The following is a 20,397-nucleotide window of genomic DNA, read 5'->3' on the forward strand; positions in this document are numbered from 1 at the left end:
GCCTGTCTTCTACTTCTTTCATAGTTTCAAAACATCGTACAGACCACTTGAGTCCTTCAGCTGATGTCTTTACTGCAAAAAATTCAGGCCCTTAATTCACATCTGCAAAGCTCTTTGTCATTTATCCTACTTCTAAACCACTGTTTTTTCTCTCCTGATCTATTCCTCATGCTCAGAGCAGTCTTTATCTTGTATCTCTTTTGGTTTTTTTCTCCTGATTTTGGTTTTATACTTTCCTTTGAACCTCTTCTATCCCTGACATCAACTGCCAGGAGTCCTCTTTCTTCAAAACTCTTCTGAAAGCATCCTCACATTGCTCCCCTCCTCATTATTAACTTTTACATGTTTCTTCTTCTTCAGCAGTAATCTGTTCCATGTGACCATTTACCTCCTCTTAAACAGACTGCAAGGTTTGTACTGTCAGATTTTTAAGACCAGGTGGGCTCATATTGACAAAGTATCTTAATTCTTGCATAAAAACACCAAAGAATTGCACCCTTACCTTCCTGCATGGTGCCAAAAGAGGAAAGCAGAGACTGGTTTTGAGAAAGTTACCCAATCCCCATTTAAACAGTTTAATAATACAATATTTACCATAACCCAGATAGATGATTTGCTGCATGATTGTCCCCCGTTTCTCTCCCAGTTTCTGAACTGGGATCTTACTTGTCCAGTCCAAAATTCCAGCAATTTATATTATGCATTCATCTCTGAAAGCTTAAAGATCCTTTAGTACTTGTTACCTTCTCCCTGTATACGTACCTATGGATCACGATCAAGCGAACTTTAAATATTCTTTTTGATTAACTTTTTGATTAGCTTTCTTTGATTATCCCCTTTAAAGTAAATGATCTATTTCTGGATCTTCTGTACACTATTATGTAGTATCTAATGCCCTGAGTTTGTTTTGAATATTAATACCCGCCTTCCATTCCACTCTGAGATAAAGGTATAATACTGATGAGAGGTGAAAAAGTAATTTGCAATGGATAATATTATTCAGTAAGTTGGACCTTATTCTCTGTTCGAATATTTTATTCCATGGATTGAAAATGCACATTCAAAGTTAACATATAATCAAATGGATGGGCTTTTTTCGCAACCTACTACAGAATATGCACTGGATGATTTGTGTATTCACTATTATATTAAAAATAGGCGAGTTAAATAGGAGTTCATCGCAATAAATAATAATGTGAAAGTCACTAAATGTATTATGGTAGATATCTTCAGAGTGGCAGCAGCAAGACAAAGCTTGCTTATTACTATAGTCAGGTAAGGTCCCTCGCATTTATCATCAGCAATGCAATTCCTCAGCTGGTAATAGCAAAACAAACAATAGACTTTAGATATTTCTTACCATAGAAAAAGTCCCTCTCCAAACTGTCCAGTTTTACTCACATCTTTGGAAACTATTTCCACTGGCTAAAAAACATGCAGTATAAGCTGGATGTTTCATCCCATGGGTAGAAATGTATATCGTGTCCATACTACAATGTCAAAAATGCCAAATGTTGTCAGATATGAACTTGAAAGACACAGCCTTATTTCACCAATATCTGGCAAAGACATCTTAGTATAAAGCGCCTTTGTTACCTGTTTTATAAACACCTCAGGGTTAATTCATTAGCACACTACAAAATTAATTGTTTTTATTATTCCATTGTGAAACTCATGTGGCCTATTTTGTACTGAAGGTTCGGCTCTAGCATCCATTATGCATTTGTATCCAGTCATTCCCATCTGGCCAAAGTCTTACACTAAGTGTCATTGCAGCAGCAATGCATACGTTGCAGAAACTAATAGAACTCCAGAACGGCATTTTAAAGCTTGTAGGTTCACATCTGTACGCTTCCATAACCATCTGTACTAAAAGCGTTATTTCCAAAAAGCAGCCAATGTGTGTTTGCTACAACTCAAATGGAGATCTTTAATTTGCGTTGGAGTAAACTGAGCTTTTCGCTTTAGTTCCAGTTCAACCCCGGTGTTTTGGCTAAGATTGCAGCCATCACAGAGCTGCTCTTAGCACACTGAAAAGACTGGCTTTGTGGCTGCCGCACACGGAGCTCACAAACTTGTGTTTCTGAGAACATTTCTGTCAGCTAAACTCCACATCCCAGAGAAAGCTTCCAGCAGTACATGCATTGGCTGACATGGAGGTTTGGGTATTCAGACATTTGTTTTGCACTCTCGGTGCTGTTATGAACATCAGGTACTTACTTTTCAAAAATCTGGGCTGTTGCAAGCACAGAGCAACACACAGATCACACAATAAAGCAAATGATAACCCAGCCCTGCAAGGTGGCTGAACACCTACAGCGCAGGGATGAACGCTGTCAACTCCTTTAGAGCTCAGCTTTGTCTCACACCTTGCAGGGTGATGATCCAAGGCAAGAAAGTTAAAAGGAAAAAGATCTTGGTAGCCAAAACCTCTTCCGCAGCCGCAGCTGGTGACGAGGCCTGTCAGCAATCTTGCGTGCTCACACTTGACCCGTGTCCTGCTATGGAGCATGAGGTTTCCAAGCCGGCAACGGCAGGGACGTTTTGCAGTTCTCCTAATGGAATGACTGATAGGAGCTGACAGGCAGCCTCTCTGGGCAGCCTGGCCATTGTATCACTGAGAAAATGTATTTCTCATTAATTCCTGAGGCTATTTTAGCAGATCATGCTGTGCCACACTTCACTGCAGAAAAGTCCCTTTATAATCAAATCTGGGGAAAAATCCCATTGTGTACAGGCAGAAGTAAAGTGTCTAATATGCCTAAGTCTGTATTGTCTCAGAGGTCTGTGGAGCTTGTTGCTGCTTTAAGAATTAAGTTTTAATTTTCTCATGTCAGAAAAGAGATAACATTTCCCTTATCCCTCTTCATAAAAACCAATAGGTAATCCTCGCTCTTCTGTATCCATGGCCGTTGCTTGCCTTGAAGCACTGAGCTTTTCATTTTCTGGTGGAAAACTGGGATGTGATGATTCTCCTCATACTGCACGTTAGAAGAATAAAAAATTTTGGCCCATAAGCAGGAAGATCAGCTCATTTGTAAGACACTGCATTGGTATCCAGATGATCTCCATGCAGCTACTGACCAGTTCACAGGTTTCCCACGTTCTCATTGCATCCTGGCTGAAGCAACTTCTTAAAATTAAAATTATTCACATTTTTTCAGGGCAGAATGGGCTTTTTCCTGTGTACGCCACTTCAGGGATTCAGACCAGCCTGGCTTTGGAATACACTGTTTGTAAGACATAACTCTCAGCTGCAAAAATCAGCTTCATTCCACTCTCAGGTACACTAGTAAAAATATGAAGTAATTGAAAACTGGATTGAGAAGGCAAATAAAATAACATAACAGAGAGGTTCTATCATGTTGATACTGATTTGGGAGCTTTTTACTGCTGTTGTTATTGCTGATATTTCCATTCCAGAAACAATTCTGTATGTACAAAAACAAGGAATTTAACATTTTTCTTGTATTCTTTCTTCTTTAATAATATTTACCTCCACATATTTTCTATCTACTTCTATTTTTCTAGTACCAGATCATTGATGGTGGAGTAACTATTGCTTGAATCATACTTATATTTACATGCTAAGAGAAGTTATTAGTTTGAATGTCACAATTATTAAAACAGATGGATTAATTGTCTTAATTTCAGGAAAGACAGATTTATTTAATACCAGCTGAATGAAATAGGCAATACATACCTTGCTGTAGCTGGTAGCTGTTGCAATCCCAATACGAAGCAAAATACCAACCTAATTAGGGTTTTAACTGTTAACAGAGGCCCGTAAATCACGTCTCAAAGATGCTCAACAGGAACAACCTGGCCAGCAAAGCTCCAGACCATTTAAAAAACCCTACAGGGCAGCTCAAAAGTAATGTACATATTTCACAAGTAGAATTTTCAACTCATTCTGGCTTTTACTGGGTCTCAAAGCAGAGCTTTGAGATTTACAAAAGAAACCTGAGAAATCAGCATAGAAAAGCAGCCATTTTGTGCTGTTCTCAGGCTCTTATTGTTCCCTCGAGTTGCAAAGGTCCTTAAGAAGTTACACATTCATTATCATCTTCTCTTTCTTTATACACTGTCTGCATTCTTTGGGGAAGCTACAGGCAGGAGTTTGTGCTGTTCCCAGCATCGCTACTGGTTATGTGGTTTTCATCTGCACATCTGCTCTTGAAGAACTGCAGAGGACGTCACACAAAAAGAAAACAGAACATTTCAGAAACACTCTGTATACAGTCAACTTGTCTTCTAGTAAATTAGCAGCCATTCAGCAACATAAAGTAGTTTGCTATTGCAAAGACTCAGGCATGATTTTTTGCTGGCTCTTTGAACAGTGCTGTCCCTTTTACAGGGTAATCACATCAGTCACCATCTCTGGCTGGCTGATTCATCTCTTTATATTTAAGCCAAATTCCCAGAATATGTTGAGCTTAGTGCTAGGAAGGACTGACATCTCCTTCAGTTAGTTTTTGCATTTTATCTTCCTTTTTTTTTTTTTCTTTTTTTCTCTTTTTGGTCTAAAAGCCCTGAAAGCCCCCTAGAGCAAGTATCCCACCTTTCCCCCAGAACCATTTCCTAGCCAGGGTCTCTCCCTGTCTCTCAAACACCTGCCTGAATCACCAGCTGGATGCAGAATCCAAGTGTTGGCCAGGGGCTCTGACTGCATTCACGTAAAGCACTCAGCAATGCTCGACCTTTCGCTCTGCCTGGCTGAGTTAAGATGTCTCTCTGAGCCCAGGCTACCAAAGCTGTTCAGCTGAGCACAGTTTATAATCCCCCTTCACAAAAAAACCCTGCTGTTTAAACTCTGACCCATTCCTGACGTAGCAGGAGCCGTGCGGAGCTAACCCAACACCTACTGGGGACTTGTGATGGCAAAAGGCTGCTCCCAGCACTGGAAGGGCTGTCCAGCTGCTTGGAGGAGCCACAGTGAATTGCCTTATTGGAATTTGGGTATTTCTCACCACGTAAATGCACTTATCTCTAAGAAAGGGGCAGTATTAACAAAACTGGTTAAAAGCTATGTTTTTGGCCAATAGCTTCGTGTAGAGGGTAACTGGCCCATCCACGGGAGCAGTTCTTTGATGTTTGCATCCACTGCCCCACTGCCCTGTTGCAGATTTACGCCTGCCCCTCTCACCACGCCAAGGAAGCATGCCTGCACCACAGCCAGCCGGGTGGCCGAGCGCCTGCCGGTGCGGCACGGCAATGCCGCTGACTACCCAAGGGAGCCTGGCTCACTCCGCTGGACCAGCTCTGCTCACATGGCAGCATCCCAGGGGGTCGCGAGGCCCCAGCTGGAGCAAGGGTAGGTGGTCTGGGCCAGGAACCACCTCTGCAGGGAGCCTTGGAGCTAGAGCTCCCGCCCCATATGGATACACATGGTAGATACCAATGGCAACAAACCATAATTCAACCAGTAACAGGGCTCACCTTGTCAACGCTGTGGAATCAGCCTTGCAAAGCAAATATAGCTTCTCTTTCGCTGGTCTCAGGGTCGCTGCACCGTAGCAAAGAAACACTGAAGTCCTTCATATTGACCCCCGTGCTGAGATGAAAGGGCAAGATCCTCAGCTGGCAACAAGTGATGACAAGAGCTGAGGACTCCTGTGGCACTCTCCACACACGTGAGTTCATGAGGCCAGAGGACAGGCTCGTGGGCAGAGAGCTTCCCCAAGCTACAGTTGTATTTCCACATTCCTGCTCAGTCCCTGCTTTCCCACCTGCCAGCGTCACGGACGGGGGGTTTCACAGCAGTCTCCAGCCTTTTCCATACTCTATGTATTCTGTGGTATTCCTTTAATCAAGTGATCTTTGGAAGGATATAAAGCATGGGGTTTTTTTCTCCCAAAACATAAAGTGATACTTATTGGTGTATCAAACAGATCTTGAAGCCTAACGTAACCTATCTGCAATACCTCTGCCTTTCAGAAGTCAGCAGAACACACGGACCTATTGCTGTGGTGCTCTGCAAATCCGCTTTCAGAACACACTGCATACAAAATAACTCGCAGAGACTTAAATACGTTAATAACTTAAGAACCTAAATAAGCTGATATTTGATGTGACCTACATTAATGGGGAGGCATTACATGGCAGATAAGCAGAAAGTTCTCATCTATTGTATAAGACATGATTTATTCATACTATAAACATATTGAGAAAAGGATATGCTCTGGCATTCTGTCTACTTATTTTTCCCGCAGAAAAAAAAAATAAAAATTATGTAAAAAGATCATGCTGGTGAGAAGATATTCATATCACAACAGCAACAGACTTAGTGGCAGGGCTGCCAGCTACTTCTTTATGGTTGGAAAGATATAGAGAAAAGCACATAGGTTGCACTGCAGTGCACCCATAATTCTAACTACCAGCCTAAGAGTGGAAGCAGTTCATAGAAGGGGCTAATGGCTTTACCCTGACTGATATCATTGCATTAATAAAAATCATCAATAAAAGCATCAATTCCTGCTGTACTGTAAATGAGACAGTGTCTGAGTGTGCACTGCAGCTGCAAGATAAGGCACTAGAAAGATATCTAAATTTTTGGCTAATTCTAGATGTCAAGATAATTGGATTTTCCAAATTAAACCTTTCTGTAGTTAAAGGGGATTAAGGTTAGGCACTGTAGCAGGGAAAGCTACTGTCACTGTTATGAAGAATTTGCTGCTACAGTGCCATTTTTCTTCTTCTATGTCAGCTCTAAGCAGGCAAAATGGCAGGAGCGTCATAAAAATCTTGAAGTAGTTATATCATTTGCCATCAAAAGTTGGCATGGGGAAGCTCTGTTTCTTGTACATCTACCTGTTCATTCTATGAGCTCTTAACAGAATTTTAGTGGGTGTTAAAGGGACAACATAAGATTGTTTAGGCTAAAGTTTAAGTTTTATTAAAAGGTCTGTGAAATGTAATGTTACTAGATATGGTAGAATGTAAGGATATTGCAGAATCCAGGTGCTCAGAGAAGAAGAGCATGAGCTGTTTGGTCAAATATATATTTTAAACCCTCAGTCAAAACAAAGTTTGTTGTTTAGGAACTTCTTTCAGCTTTTTAATTGTCATGATAGCAATGTAAATTCCTTAAACCTTTCGAACGCTTGTGTTCCATGAAAAAATTAACTGCTATTTTAACAGAAGTTCTGTCAATATAAATACTCCTTGAGACACTTTGTCTCCAGATGGTTTTCTCTGCAGACTTTCTCTGATTCCCCACACTCCCGAAACAGGGATATAAACCTCCTGACATAGCAGAGCATGACTCAGTCCCATAACTATGAAAAGAAATCTTCTCTATCATCAGATTACTCTGCAGCCTCTTCTTGAGTGAGTTCTTGCATCTTCACTAAAGCAATAGATTCTGTCCGCTGCTGAGGTAAACCACCACATTCAATGGACTTACATCAATTTAGTCTTTATATTATTGTACATTGCTAGACGAGCTCTTTCTTATGGTTTAAGGTCATCTCAAGGACTTTTTCTAACTCTGCAGGAACTGAAGGCTGGAGTGTAGCACCATGTGATGAGATATCACTGCAGAGCCCACTCACGAGATATGGACAAAAACTCATCTTTCATTATCATCTTTATCAATTTAGCTGCTACCCACATACCCATGAAAGAGCACGACACTTCCTCTATTCTGAGGCCAGAACAGCAACATCCTCCCTAATGTATCAGAAAGGACATTGCAGAGAGGACCCTTCAGATGGAAAGACACCCAAACACAGGCAAATGTTAAGAACCAGTTGTTCTGTCCTCTCTGCAAGGGCTCTCTTGAAAGTCCACTGGAGCCCTTGCAATCTTCTCCACAGTGTGACTGCATCTTGAGTAGCTGCACAGCATAGAGCACAACAGATGATGTTCTGTAGGCATCCCTGTTTCCTGGATGCGTTGACAGATATTCACCCACAGGTATGGACTTCAGTGCATAAAGGCTTAGGCAGAAAAATCCTTAGGGATTTCATCGTATAAAGTTTTCTCCTCCAAAGTTTTTATGGGCTGAAGTTTTATATCCTTAAAGACTTTACACCATAAAAATCCAAGAGGATAATAAAACAAATAGCATCTATGTCCAGGGTCAGCAGCTTGGGGAAAAAAAATGCTCTTGGGTAATAATAATACCTTCAGTAGAAGTATTGACCAGAAACTACAGATCTATTCTTTTCCCCGTTGGCTGACATTTCACCGTTATTGCCCTCAGAGCTAGTCACTATTTGCATGCTGTGCAGAGTAGTTATGGGTGCATGGTGATGTAGAGATCTTGCAGGCACAACTTTGAACTCTTCTTGAGGATGATAAAGCCAAAAGTGAACTTTGCAGGCAGAATACAGAGCTTGTCTGGTCCAACCACTCACGTTCTCATCTTGCTGCCTCATTCCACGTGTATTTTAAATCTGAAGTGTATGAATACACCCAAAAACACATTCACATGCTCATATTACATATATATAAAATATATGATATAGATAATATATTATGTATAAAATACATATAAGGAAACGTCTGCCAAGCTCTAGAAAATCAGCAGAATATCAAACATCTCACACAAAATAAAGCTGACCTAATTCTGTGCCTATATTTACACATGAAATTCAGTAAAACTTGAACAAGCAAGCCTCTGCTTCTTTAAAAATGTTCCTTGGAAAGCTAGATCTGTACTATTGTTTTGCTACTGATTCTCTAAGGGCCCTGTACAACAAGATAATTAAAGCCCATAGAAATATGGATTCCTAAAATCACTTTTCTATAAATCAGTGCAGAGTGGTAAGCATTCCCACAGGGAGGAATGGGCGCGGATCCATTCATGGGCCCCCGAGCTCTTGGCAGGAGGACACACTTGCTATTTTCTGGTCTGATACTTCCAGATCTGTGGCATTAACCATGGATTACATGGCTGTGCCCACAGAAAGCTGGAACTCCTTCTCACTGCGGGGGGGGGGGGGGGGGGGGGGGGACGGGACACGTTATTACTGCCTCGGGTGTTCATGATACTATTACACACATTTGAAGCTTGTTAATTTTCCAGGGCTAAATACTGCCCACTCCAGACTGATTCCATTCCAGTAAATGCAGGATAATGGGCTGATTAAATATAGTAATCTAAAACATAAACAAACCTCCAGTGATCCCCTCAACATCCAAGCAGGGTATTCAGTGTAAGAGCACTCAGGGTGCATGCATGGCAGTCTATTCTAATATATGCTCAAAAAAATTATAGCATTTCTGCGGTATTTCTGCACACCTCATACCAATAAACGTGATGGAAATAAATAGGCGTAGGACCATATCAGAGGACCTGTTGGCTAAAGGCATTAAAGAGAAGGACATAGGTACTTAACTGATTAGCACTCTCAGCCTTCCATCCTGGGCTGATGGGAGCAGTCATCAGCTAAACAAAAGACTCACAGAGGCACACTATGTCTTGCATAATTTTACATAGGTGGGGGACAGACTTGAGAACAGAAGTGAGGATTTGTCAATAAAACACCAAGCTAGTCCCATGATGACACTTTCTGTGAGTCACTTCAGTGTATAAAGTGATCTGGGAGATCCATACACACTGTTAAAAAATGTCTTTTCCTCTCATGCTTTCCCGACCATCTTATGAACCTTGTGTTAGTATTGTCGCTGTGAACCATGTTTACACTTTTGCCAGGATACGTTAATGAGAGCTTGTAGTTCCCCCTGTTTTCAGAAACGACTGCCCACGTCAGGAAGACAAAATCCTTGTTAGCAACAGATGCAGCCGAAGCAGCGCTGAACGTGGCCTTACCCAAACTCCGACCCAGGAGGAACCGCAGCTCAGCCTCCTTGCGCTGATCAATAAGAGCAGGGAGCAAAGCTGTTTCCAGGCTGGTAGCTCCTCCTGGGAGTTCCAGCACCAGTTCATTGGGGTCCACTGACTGTGAAATCCACCTCTCCGCATAAGACCAGCACAATGCATCATTTAAGTCATTTTTAAGGGCTGACAAGGTTCATAAGCTTAGTGTTGCCCTCTGCACAGAAATGAATTTTACTCTCAATGCAAATGGTGTTTAAATGCAATATTTTAAGAGTAATATTCCGTATAGACACAGTGTCTGATTCATGTCAACCCAAAGGGTAATATGAATGCTTAGTATTGTTTAACCAGCTCCCGAGGACTGAATAAAACCCTCAGATGAAAGATGTGACCTTCAGAGAGCATGGAATCACTTTTTCTTTTCATCTAAAAGATAATTTATCTAATACTTTTCTCCTCATTGAAGACATAGGCTAGCTGCAGTGAAAACTGTTTACAAATGTTCTTTCTCCATTAAATTGATTTTCTGAGTATAGATAGGCAGTGTTTTCTGGAACTAATTTAAATTTCCCTCTAATTAATATTCAGGACCAAAATATGTTATCTTTGCATGACTGTGCAGTTGTTAAAGGGAAAATATCATCTGTGAAAGTAATTATTTTTCTTTTCTTTTTTTTAAACTAGCCGTTAATCAACGTGGAATGTATCATTTCTTTGCCTTTTTTAGGCTATGATTGAAGAAGCCATCATGACCGAAGAATCTTTTTCAGTTATGTACACACCATTTGTGACAGAAGTCAAGGCTGACAAACTAAACAAGTTAAAGGACATGTTTGCTGAAAAGCACCCTGACTACGTGGAGCACATATATACGGGTAACAGCAGATTTCACATATCCTTAAGCACTGTGTATTGTTTGTGTGTGTGGCTGACAAAAAGAGTTTGAGAGATTCTGGAGCATGAGCCTTTACATTTCTACACTTCTAGGAGGGAAAATTAACTTCTGAGATTTACTCTATGATTGTACACGATTTACATAATCAAATCAGTACTCAGGCGAAGCGCAGACTTTGCACTACAAATCCCCATAAAGATTATTTTTATCCATGAAGCCTCGTGTTTCAGTTGTTGAATTTCATCACTGCAACTAATCTTTTGTTCAAAGGTAGATCTGCAGTGTATTGTGGTGGCAGCGAGACCCAAGTTCATTCCCATCTCTGTGGATTTCCATCAGTCACCGATGGTCATCCCTGCAGCAGGGCCTTCGCTTTCCAAAAATATCCTCCCTCTACAAGCACTAATGGACTGACCACCACCTTTGAGAGCATCTCGGCTGCAGGGATGGGAATAGATAGGCAGGTTTCCTTTAGCCTGTTGATGATAAGTAGTATCCAGAGTGAACAAGGGCTTTGCAGAGCCCTTTGTCATCTCCTGGTAGAGTTAACTCAAGTAGCATCTGCTGGAGTAAACTGACACTTAAATTCTAGTGACCACAGCCTTATTTCAAGAGGAATGGGCATGACATTTTGGCAAAAGAGAGGCAGGGGGATAAAAGGCATTTCTTACTATCATTAACCTGGTGGCTTGGAACAGAGTTGACTCTGATAACGCTTGGCTTCAAGTTGGTGATTGAGAAACATAAAGGGAAAAGTACATTTCTCAGGTCAAACTCTGGAAAGCCTCTATCTTCGTCACACAAACCAGATGTGTAGCTTACCTCTCACTGCCTCTTCCAGCACGGTCATCCGAAAGGCCAAGGTGCTGCCTGCTCCCTGCAAGAGTTAGACCCAGGTCAGACGGCTTAGTCCTTGGAGCACTGCTGAGCTCCAGAACTCTGCAGATAAATAAGGCTTCCAAAAGCATACACACTGTGTCTTTAGGGAGGAAAAGAAAATCTATTTGAAAAACACAAATAGGAATTAGGAAACCAAGTGATTATCCTAAAACTCTGCAAATATTTAACACAAGTAAACTTGTTTTGTTCATTTTTGCCTTGCTTTAGGAAACCAGTATAAAACTAGAGTGTGTTTTGCAAGTTGCAGATCACCCTTGTGTTGGGTTTCTGGCAGTACCTTTGGAATTCTTCAAAGGGGGAAAATGAGGACTTATCTATAACAGAGGTTGTAAAATCCCTATCTGCCGTTTACTTTCTGATGTGACTTTGTGGAGTATTTCCAGGGACAAAAGTATTGGCATTAAAAGAAGCATAAAATCAAACTCTCTGAATCTGATTTTTAAAAAAGATCTATTCATATGCCACTCTTCAGACTTCCAGGAGCACATAAGCAGCAAAAGTGTGCAAGTGTTGCACCGAAACTCAGTTTGTGTTCATAAATCATTGAATGACTCTGAAAGTGTCACCAGTCATTTTCTTACTCTCCTGATAAGGAAAAGGAAGAAGGGGAAAAAAAAAAGAAGGGTAAAAGATCCCAGTCCCATGGTACTTTAGTCAATTATAAAATATTGAATTCAGCCAATTCTGCCTTCAAATTTGTTTAAAAAAAATCTATTGGTTAAAAGACTTGCTTCAATTTTACACAAATTTCTCTGAGCGTAGGTTCTGGAATCACTGAAACTTGTAGGAACTAAATGGGATAGATAGCCAAGAAAAAATAATACGGGCATCAGAGTTTTGAGAGTGCAATGGTGTGAGAGGTCTCATGCAGGCAGGACCTCTCCTGACCTCCCGCCTTTCTGTCCTGGAAACCCTCTCAGACAGAGCAGATGCAGCTCCTTTTCCTAGACTCGATGCTGAGATAACTCACAACAGTATTAGTTGAAGTCAACCAAAGCAGCTTATCTATTCCAACCTGACCTAAAATCACACTGCCCACCAAAAAAAACATCACAAGCTACAAGTTTAGCTCATTGCTGGTGTCGTACCACTAAGCATTCGACCTGCAGGTCTGTATCTTGCATAGGTGGAATTAAAAATATGAGCTAAGCCCCATTTTAACAGTGGGTGTGAAATACCAGACGTCTCACGAACATCTTATTTTAAATAACCTTCCTATCCTGTAACAATCATTCATCCAATTTTAGTCCAAGTTCTGCTAGAGTGTAAGGACTTAATTGATTTCAAAGTTTTCCTTATTGTCAAGGAAAGGGAGCAGATACACATTTAAATCCAAGTGTACAATGCAGTTTGTTGCAAAACTGAGAATCCGTCAGAAGCAGAACATGCTGCAAGGGAAATATCAGGTCCACTTGCTTTGATTTATGTAGGGGTAAGTCCGGAGAGCTTGGAGTGGGGTTCTCCATTTGTCACTGTGACCACACAGCCTGGCATCTTAAAAGCAGAGCTCACTGAAAACAGAGCGCTCCTTTGAGAAAAGTGACACTGACATTCAATCTAGGTTTATTTTTTGCAGGGGGAAGGGGAGGGAGGAAAGGACTGGTCTGGCTGCCCAAGCGAAGGTGGTTTATACAATTGCTCTGAGCATCTGTCCTTGCCGAGGTCAGGGCAGACCGACTCAGCTGACACGCCAGGTTTTTGGCAGCGGCAGTCGCAAACTCTGGATGAGGCACAGAACAGGCTGCCACGTGCCAGATGGGTGGATCAGAAGGGACGTGCAGGAAGCCTGGGATTATGGTGGTGGTGGTGATGGTAAAAGCACAAATCTGTAGGAAATCAAGCCTCATAAATTCAGGGAACAACAAAACAGCTTTTTTTGCAGTTACAAGATCAGGATGTTATGTTACTGAAGTGTCGAGTTATTAATGCTTTGGATGATCAGCACAGAAAAGTGCATAAATGGGAAGAACATGTTTTATCTCATGCATCAGCAAAATTTAAGCTGTTGAGGAAAAAGCTTGCAAAGTCTGGCATTTCAGAACCCAGTTATAGCTGGATGGGTTGGGGTTTGGTCACCTTTGCTTTGGCAAGCTTTCTAGTTTACATTTCACTCCTCCTTAGACTTCCTATTTTTTCCTCCAAAAAACTAACTTCTCTTACAACTGAAAAGAAACGTGATAGTGGAAATTATTTTCATTTCCCTATTCCAGATCCTCACGGACTTCACATCTTGCCACAGGCGGCTGAGTGGCCGTCCCTGCCTCCCCAGCAGCACTTACTGACTCTGGGTTTCAGAAGCAAACATATTGGAAAAATCTTGGAAAGCTGGTCAAGCAGAAAACTGCCAATCTTTTCAGGTACGCCAACTTGCTTAATAGCTGTGAGAGCTCAGGGCTGACCTCCGTGATCCTTGCTAAATGAGGGGGGGTCAAAGGGTCTTGGACCCATTTCTCTGCCCTGGCAGCCCTGTCCAGACAGCTCTCCTCATCCTCCTCTCTCCTCCTCCAGTTTGCTCATCCTCTTGCTAGATCCTCTATGGAAAAAGTATAGGAATAAACACAGTATATGGTTTTGTGATTCCATTTCCTAGACCGGAGGGCACCTTACAGTCCTGTCACAACAGAAGAAACACAAAGATATTGGGATAACACTGGGAAAAAGATCATACCAGTAATGGATTTTATAAGAAGCACCAAATTAACTGTGAGTATAAAATTCACTTTCTGGTGTGTAGCGCATGCAGCGGCAGAAGCCTGCGCGTGTGTGAATGACGTGTGCTTTTTGGTGGGTAATTCATTCTGCACACGCTCAGCTCAGAGAATTGCATCATGAACAGAGTTCAACTAGGGTTTAGATACTTTTAAAAAGTAGCCCTAATTATTTAACAGTGTACCCAGTTTATTTAAAAATCACTTTCAATGCAATTTTCTGAAGTCTTTATGGCCTATTATATTATGTCGCTACTTCACATAACCACCAAAACTACTCACTATGTTTAATACCCGTAGTACACTATGCATATCACCAGAATTTCTATCAAGAGTTAATAATTGCTACTTGAAGCATTTCTAGTGATTTAAATCCTGATCCCTATGTACTGAAGTATGTGAAATAACCTTCAAATCTGTTACAACCATATTGAAGGTATATTAGTTAATTCTACTCCATACTTTCTGCAATAATGTACACAGCTTTTTAGCACCATGGCTTTTGATTAGCACAAAAGGTCAAAAATCAAATTTGCATGTAGACTAGACTGTTTTAATGCAATTCTTAAATTATTCTCCTGAAAATAAGTGGAAGAAGCCTCTCCTCCCCAGATTGTAAATGCTAATGTTAACGTTTTTTCCCTAGCAATAACGGGTTTTTAGTTTTCTGTATGTTGAAAGAATCAGAGCCATTTTCTCGTCAGGGGTGTCTTAGCAAATCACAGGATTTATATTCTTAGGTTTTGATACCAGATAGGAGGTTGACAAAAACTGCTACTTAGCAACCCCTAGTAAGGAAGAAACATTAGCTAGATATTTGGGGAAGCTGTATCTCCTTTAGTCTCTGAGAGCAGCTGCTGAAACAACAGTAAGTGCTTGAACTCACATGCTTAGTGGGAGGTAAAGGTGCTTAGTGCTTCCCAAAATGGGTGCTCATAAACCATCTGCATCGGTGCAAGGCAGGTGGAGCAGGTGGAGGGCAGACATCCCCAAGGAAACACACATCTGCTTCTTCCCAGCTCTTTCCTGAAGCCATGTGCTCTTGGCTTCGGATGACCGAAAGCCCAAGTTGTTGATGCACAGGCTAAGTAGCATCTTTGGGAAAGTGAAATATCTGTTATTGCTGTGTGCATTGCACTTCGAACATTTAAGAAGCTAGAAGTACAGACCAACAGTGGGTCAGGTACTGGATACAGAATAAAACCCTAGTCTTTCTGAAAGCCCCAGTAAAACTCAAATTTTAAAAAATTTTTTGGACCCCACAATTCTCTCTTTGGATATAACACCGAGCTTTTAATGGTGAGGTTCCTCTATCACAGTTATGCAGTTTCTAAAGAGTATCAGGAAGAGCAAAAACTTTGAAATCGAGCATTTTCTGAATTCCCCATAACTACCTTATTCTGTAAATTAATTTGGAGGAACAGGACCACATGGTTCAAGCAGAGATACGTGGTATCTGGTATGCAGGGCACAGCGAAAAGAAACCAAACCGATCGTATAAGAGATGAGAGCAGAGTGGCGTGTTAGGATTGCTCAAGCCAGTCCCCACTAGCTGTATGAATTTACACTGCTCACACATAGTGGTATTTTCTACCAGCTCTAGACCTCACCTCATACATTTAACTATCCTTGCTGAAACAGAACAGGGCTCCCGAAAACACAGGGTGAAATCCCAGCACCACTGAAGTCAGCAGCAACCTTGCCTTTTTTTCAAGGAAGTCAGCATAGCATCCGCCATGGTTGAGGCAAGGCCTCCTCCAGCGCTATCTCCAGCAGGGGCAAGAACGGGATAGCAGTCTGAATCATGGTCCTATGGATTTATAACCAGACACCAGGGGGTCAGTATGGGAGCTTTGATGGAGAGAAGGAATGCCCCTAGACAGAAGAAATTATCACTGAGTTAGAACAAACGGCTTCCAATTCCACCTCCATTATCAGTGGAAATATACTCACTTTCCCTTCAGCCCTCATAGCGTTGAATGACCCAGGCAAGACAGAACCTCTGACCCTAAGAGCAACGGCAAAGCCAATTACACCTGATAAGAGAGATGGGCACAGAGCCAGATCTGCTCTGCTACTGGTCATTAAAATCTCTTGATGGGTCTGGCAGAGGTTTGGCCACTTTTACTTCCTTGAAAGTATTCCAAAATTTTCTTCCATCATATTTCCATCATACACAGACTAAATTAAAAACTTCTGGTAGACAGCCTTCAGATACAGACTCTAACTGTACAATTTACTTTAAGAGGATAAAAGGATATATTTGTTTTCAATAGAATAAACATTCCTTTCTGCCCTTTTCTTCATTTGCAGATGCAAATATAGTATCCAAAATGCTTGTCCTAATCAGATTTTTTTTGACAAGAACATCCCAGTGCTAAAGCAGAGCTTATTAAGATGTGGCAACGCTCAATATAAGCCCATTCTGCCACAGGAGTTTTGCAGCCACACAACCTAGAGCTAATTATATGATTTACACGTGCACCACTGTTGGCAAGACGTGAAGTTAAAGGTTAAAAAAAGCAGAGCGTTGTCTATTGCCACCTCATTTCTTCATAATGAACAGACAGTCCCATTTAAATCAAGGGGACATTAGCGTGTTGTAAAGCCGGAGGCGTTTGAGAGAGGATGTCGCAGCCTGCCTGGGCCCCGCGCAGCATCATCTGCCGCTGGTGGGGAAATGCCATAAACCTCAGCTACCCAGAAATACATGCCGTGACACAAAGGTTATTGCACGTGCCTTAAAAGATATGTATCACTCAGATTACTGCTCATATTCCAAACAAGATTACCAGCACTGACAAGCGGTTATTCTATCAAGTGATTTCACCGGGGTGATTTCTGCTGCTTTGTACACACCAGGTTTGCCCTTCTCCTGCTGTAGCCCCATGTCGATGGCACATGATGCTACTTAACAGGAGAACAAGTAGCCAGAGGGGCTTATTAGGCTGCTCATATTACAAAGGTGAACAAAACCTACTATATGATTCACAGCATGATGCGTACGTTTGCAGATCGCACTGATTTGTTGTCTATTTTTTAAGTAGAGAGGAAGTGTTTACTACATACAGATTTCAGCATACACATTTTCTGGAGGCTACCAAGGGCATTAAAGAAACATTATGATGGATTTTTTTTCCACTTGTTATTGCAATACACTACAGAGATTCTTGCAAAGCATACCTTTATTCAGATTTTGAGCTGGAAAATAGAGGTAAAGACTCCATAATAGAAAAGAACTTCTGGGGGGCATCCCAGGCTTTTGCAAAGCAGTGGTCTTCAAGCTGATGGTTAAGCATGCCACACGTATTGGATATGACAGATCCTGCTTTAAATCTAGGCTGACCAGTCACTTTGCTTTTCTTTTTCTTTAGCACTCCTTGCCTTCGCCAATTAAACTTTATTTATAAATAGAAGTGGCATAACGAATGACTCCTTTCTTGAGCACAGAGAAAAGCAGAAAGTGGGGGTATCAACCCAAAATTTGCAATACATGAAAGGACACATGATTCACTCCTCTCACATGCTCTCCAGCTGCTTTCTGTAATGACAGCCTGTCCTATCTTTGCTGTGGTTGTTAGTGCTTGGCATTTAGCAATAGCAGGTAAGCTCCATCCAGAACAGGCTGATCTGGTTTTTGTAGGTGCTTTTTCATCCCAAGGTCAGAGGAATGAAGATGTCCCAGGGCTTATCGTCAGGCATCACCACCTTATTGGTCTCCTAGAGGGAAGGTCTTCAAAGATGCCTCTGAGAATAAACAACCTGGTTTTTCTAAAGGGAATTCATGGAGCAAAAAGTTTTCTGGGGAAAGCTCTCTCGGAAGGATCCCTGCCTAAGATGAGGCTGCCCATTAAGAATAAAGTCCTCAAGAGAAAGTATGTCAATTGCTCATTTTTAATTTTTTCCTTAAATTCTCCTTAGAAAACCAGACAGTAGGGGTGAGACCCATCTGGAAAGTAACAGCAACATAATTTAATAATTTATAGTCTTCATACGTTATTGCAGTTCTAAGCAGGATGCAACTGTGGCTCCACATACTGCATTTGCTGGTTACTTTTCTACCTGGTTCCTCAGATGTGTGTCTCTTCTCTGTGTTAAAAGAGCCAACTCATTTCCACTGAAGTCTCCATTTAAGTTTGCTCTTTACTTAACGTTCACTGTGCCTACCTGAGCTGGTTTCATCTTCATCTGATTGCTTGGCCACTTTATTCTGTCTTTTACTGCAGCTTAGTAGCCCCTTGAATTCTGCTATAGTTCATGTAATTCTCATCGTGTGGTTCAGCTCCCTATGGAATTTTTTTCTGCTGCCAGCAGCAGTTATTTATTTTCTCTTTCTGCATTTTTCATTGTTACTGAAACGCCACCTCTGACAATGTTCAACCTCCTCTAATCCCTTAAAAAAAAACCCTGCTGTTGGTTATTTATTTATTTATTTATTTACTTCCAACTTACTATAAACTTTAATGGCATTGCTATGTCCACAAAGGACATGTTGACACAGATGCCCAGTTTGCTTCCCATAGCTACATGGCATGCTTTTATACTTTTCTGCAGAATCAAGCAGATAAAAAATTGTTTTCTTTTTGCCTTCACTTTCTTAATCACTGGAGAAGCACCCAGCAGATACAGCATGATGAGAGAGGATTTCTACCTGCTTTCTTAGCTGATGACTCAATATACTAATTTCTTGGTGCTTACACTAAAAGGTTTTGGGTGGTTTTCAAGAATAGCAGGGAAAAATCTTTTGCTAAAACGTTGTGAGACTATTTCATGTTGATAAGAGCTCTCTTTCTCTCTCATTAACTGATTGCTTCTCCTTATTGTAATGCACACGGCTCTACCTGGGAACACAGCTATCTGGCTTTCAGACTCCGATGATCAGGTGGAGATGGGGCTCTGTTTCGTTCCTTGCTTTAGTGCCATGCTAACTAGACTGCCAGATTTACAATTCCACATATCAGAGATCAAAGAAATCTTTTTTTCTTGCTGATGTCTCCTGTTAACACTAGGTCAGCTCCTCAGAAAAGGACTCTTCAAGTGATAAAAATATTTTGTAAGTAGGTTATCCTGGTCTCCCTTCTTTGAGGTGGGTCAGCAGATGTTCATGAGAAGGTGGGCCTGGAAGGGCTTTCCTGGCTCCTCAAATCACCTGCTACTATACACCTTTGTGTCATGTAATATCCTATTCAGAAATTGAGTAAAATCCATCTTAGAACTAGTTAGGCTTTCTGCCTTTTCTGCCTTTGGTGAAACACACTGCAGACCTTCAGCCTGAATTATAAGAAGCTTAATTGCCACCCCAGTCTTATTTGTACCTATGTATACACAATGGTCCTTCTACTATCATACTCTTTTATCTCTCCTTCCCTTTTCAGTTTTTGCTTTCTTGGGAATTTAGCCCTGCATTATGTTTATTTAGAAGAATAACAAGCTCTTGGCACTTTCATTAATAGACTAATCAAACCACACTTCTCTCAAAAGAGGTATCTCCTACCATGCTGGCTTCTCTGCTCCATGATGCTTGGGTTTAAATTAACCTCTCCAAACACAGCTGACTGGAGCTATCCGCAATACTCCAGAGAACTGCTGACCAGAGCTCCTCTTCCCTGTGCAGTGCCCGATTCTCTCCTTCGGCTGATGGAAATACCAGTTCATTGGCTCAGCTCTTTCTTTTTCACTTGCTTTTATACCTGGAGCTCCCAGATGATAGCTGCATTCCTGCCTTTGGTCTCCAATGCATCGTCTTTTATTTTATTTTACAATTTTATTAGGTATTATATTAAAGGGGATAAAATTAACTGTACCAGGATTATTTGCATTTTTCTAGGGTTAAAATAAAATAAGATTTTTCCATTATTATTCTTGCAAGACATATAGAAAGCAAGAACACCATTGTTATTAAATTCTTAAACTTGATACAAGAACTATGTTGATAGTCATTTTGATGTTTGCCTAGTGCAAATTTCTGCAAACCCAAGATCAACATCAAACCAAAAGATCAAGATTTTTTGCCAAGAGAAGTTCATTTTTTAAAAACAGGACACCATTTATTGAAAAACTTTTCATTCACCCAGTTCAATATACGATTGGACTTCAAATCACTTAGC

The 20,397-nt window shown here is 41.1% G+C and overlaps 1 protein-coding gene across 1 annotated transcript in view; it reads left to right on the forward strand.

Moving 5' to 3' along the window:
* SPATA16 (spermatogenesis associated 16) overlaps window positions 1–20,397 on the forward strand; it is a 77,799-nt gene that overhangs the window by 38,900 nt on the left and 18,502 nt on the right. The window contains exons 5-7 of the mRNA XM_009940090.2: window positions 10,515–10,662; window positions 13,793–13,939; window positions 14,173–14,285. Coding sequence (XP_009938392.2) covers window positions 10,515–10,662; window positions 13,793–13,939; window positions 14,173–14,285 — 408 coding nt within the window. The remainder of the gene's footprint in view (window positions 1–10,514; window positions 10,663–13,792; window positions 13,940–14,172; window positions 14,286–20,397) is intronic.

This window comes from Opisthocomus hoazin, chromosome 4, assembly GCF_030867145.1.
Source record: "Opisthocomus hoazin isolate bOpiHoa1 chromosome 4, bOpiHoa1.hap1, whole genome shotgun sequence".
NCBI lineage: Eukaryota > Metazoa > Chordata > Aves > Opisthocomiformes > Opisthocomidae > Opisthocomus > Opisthocomus hoazin.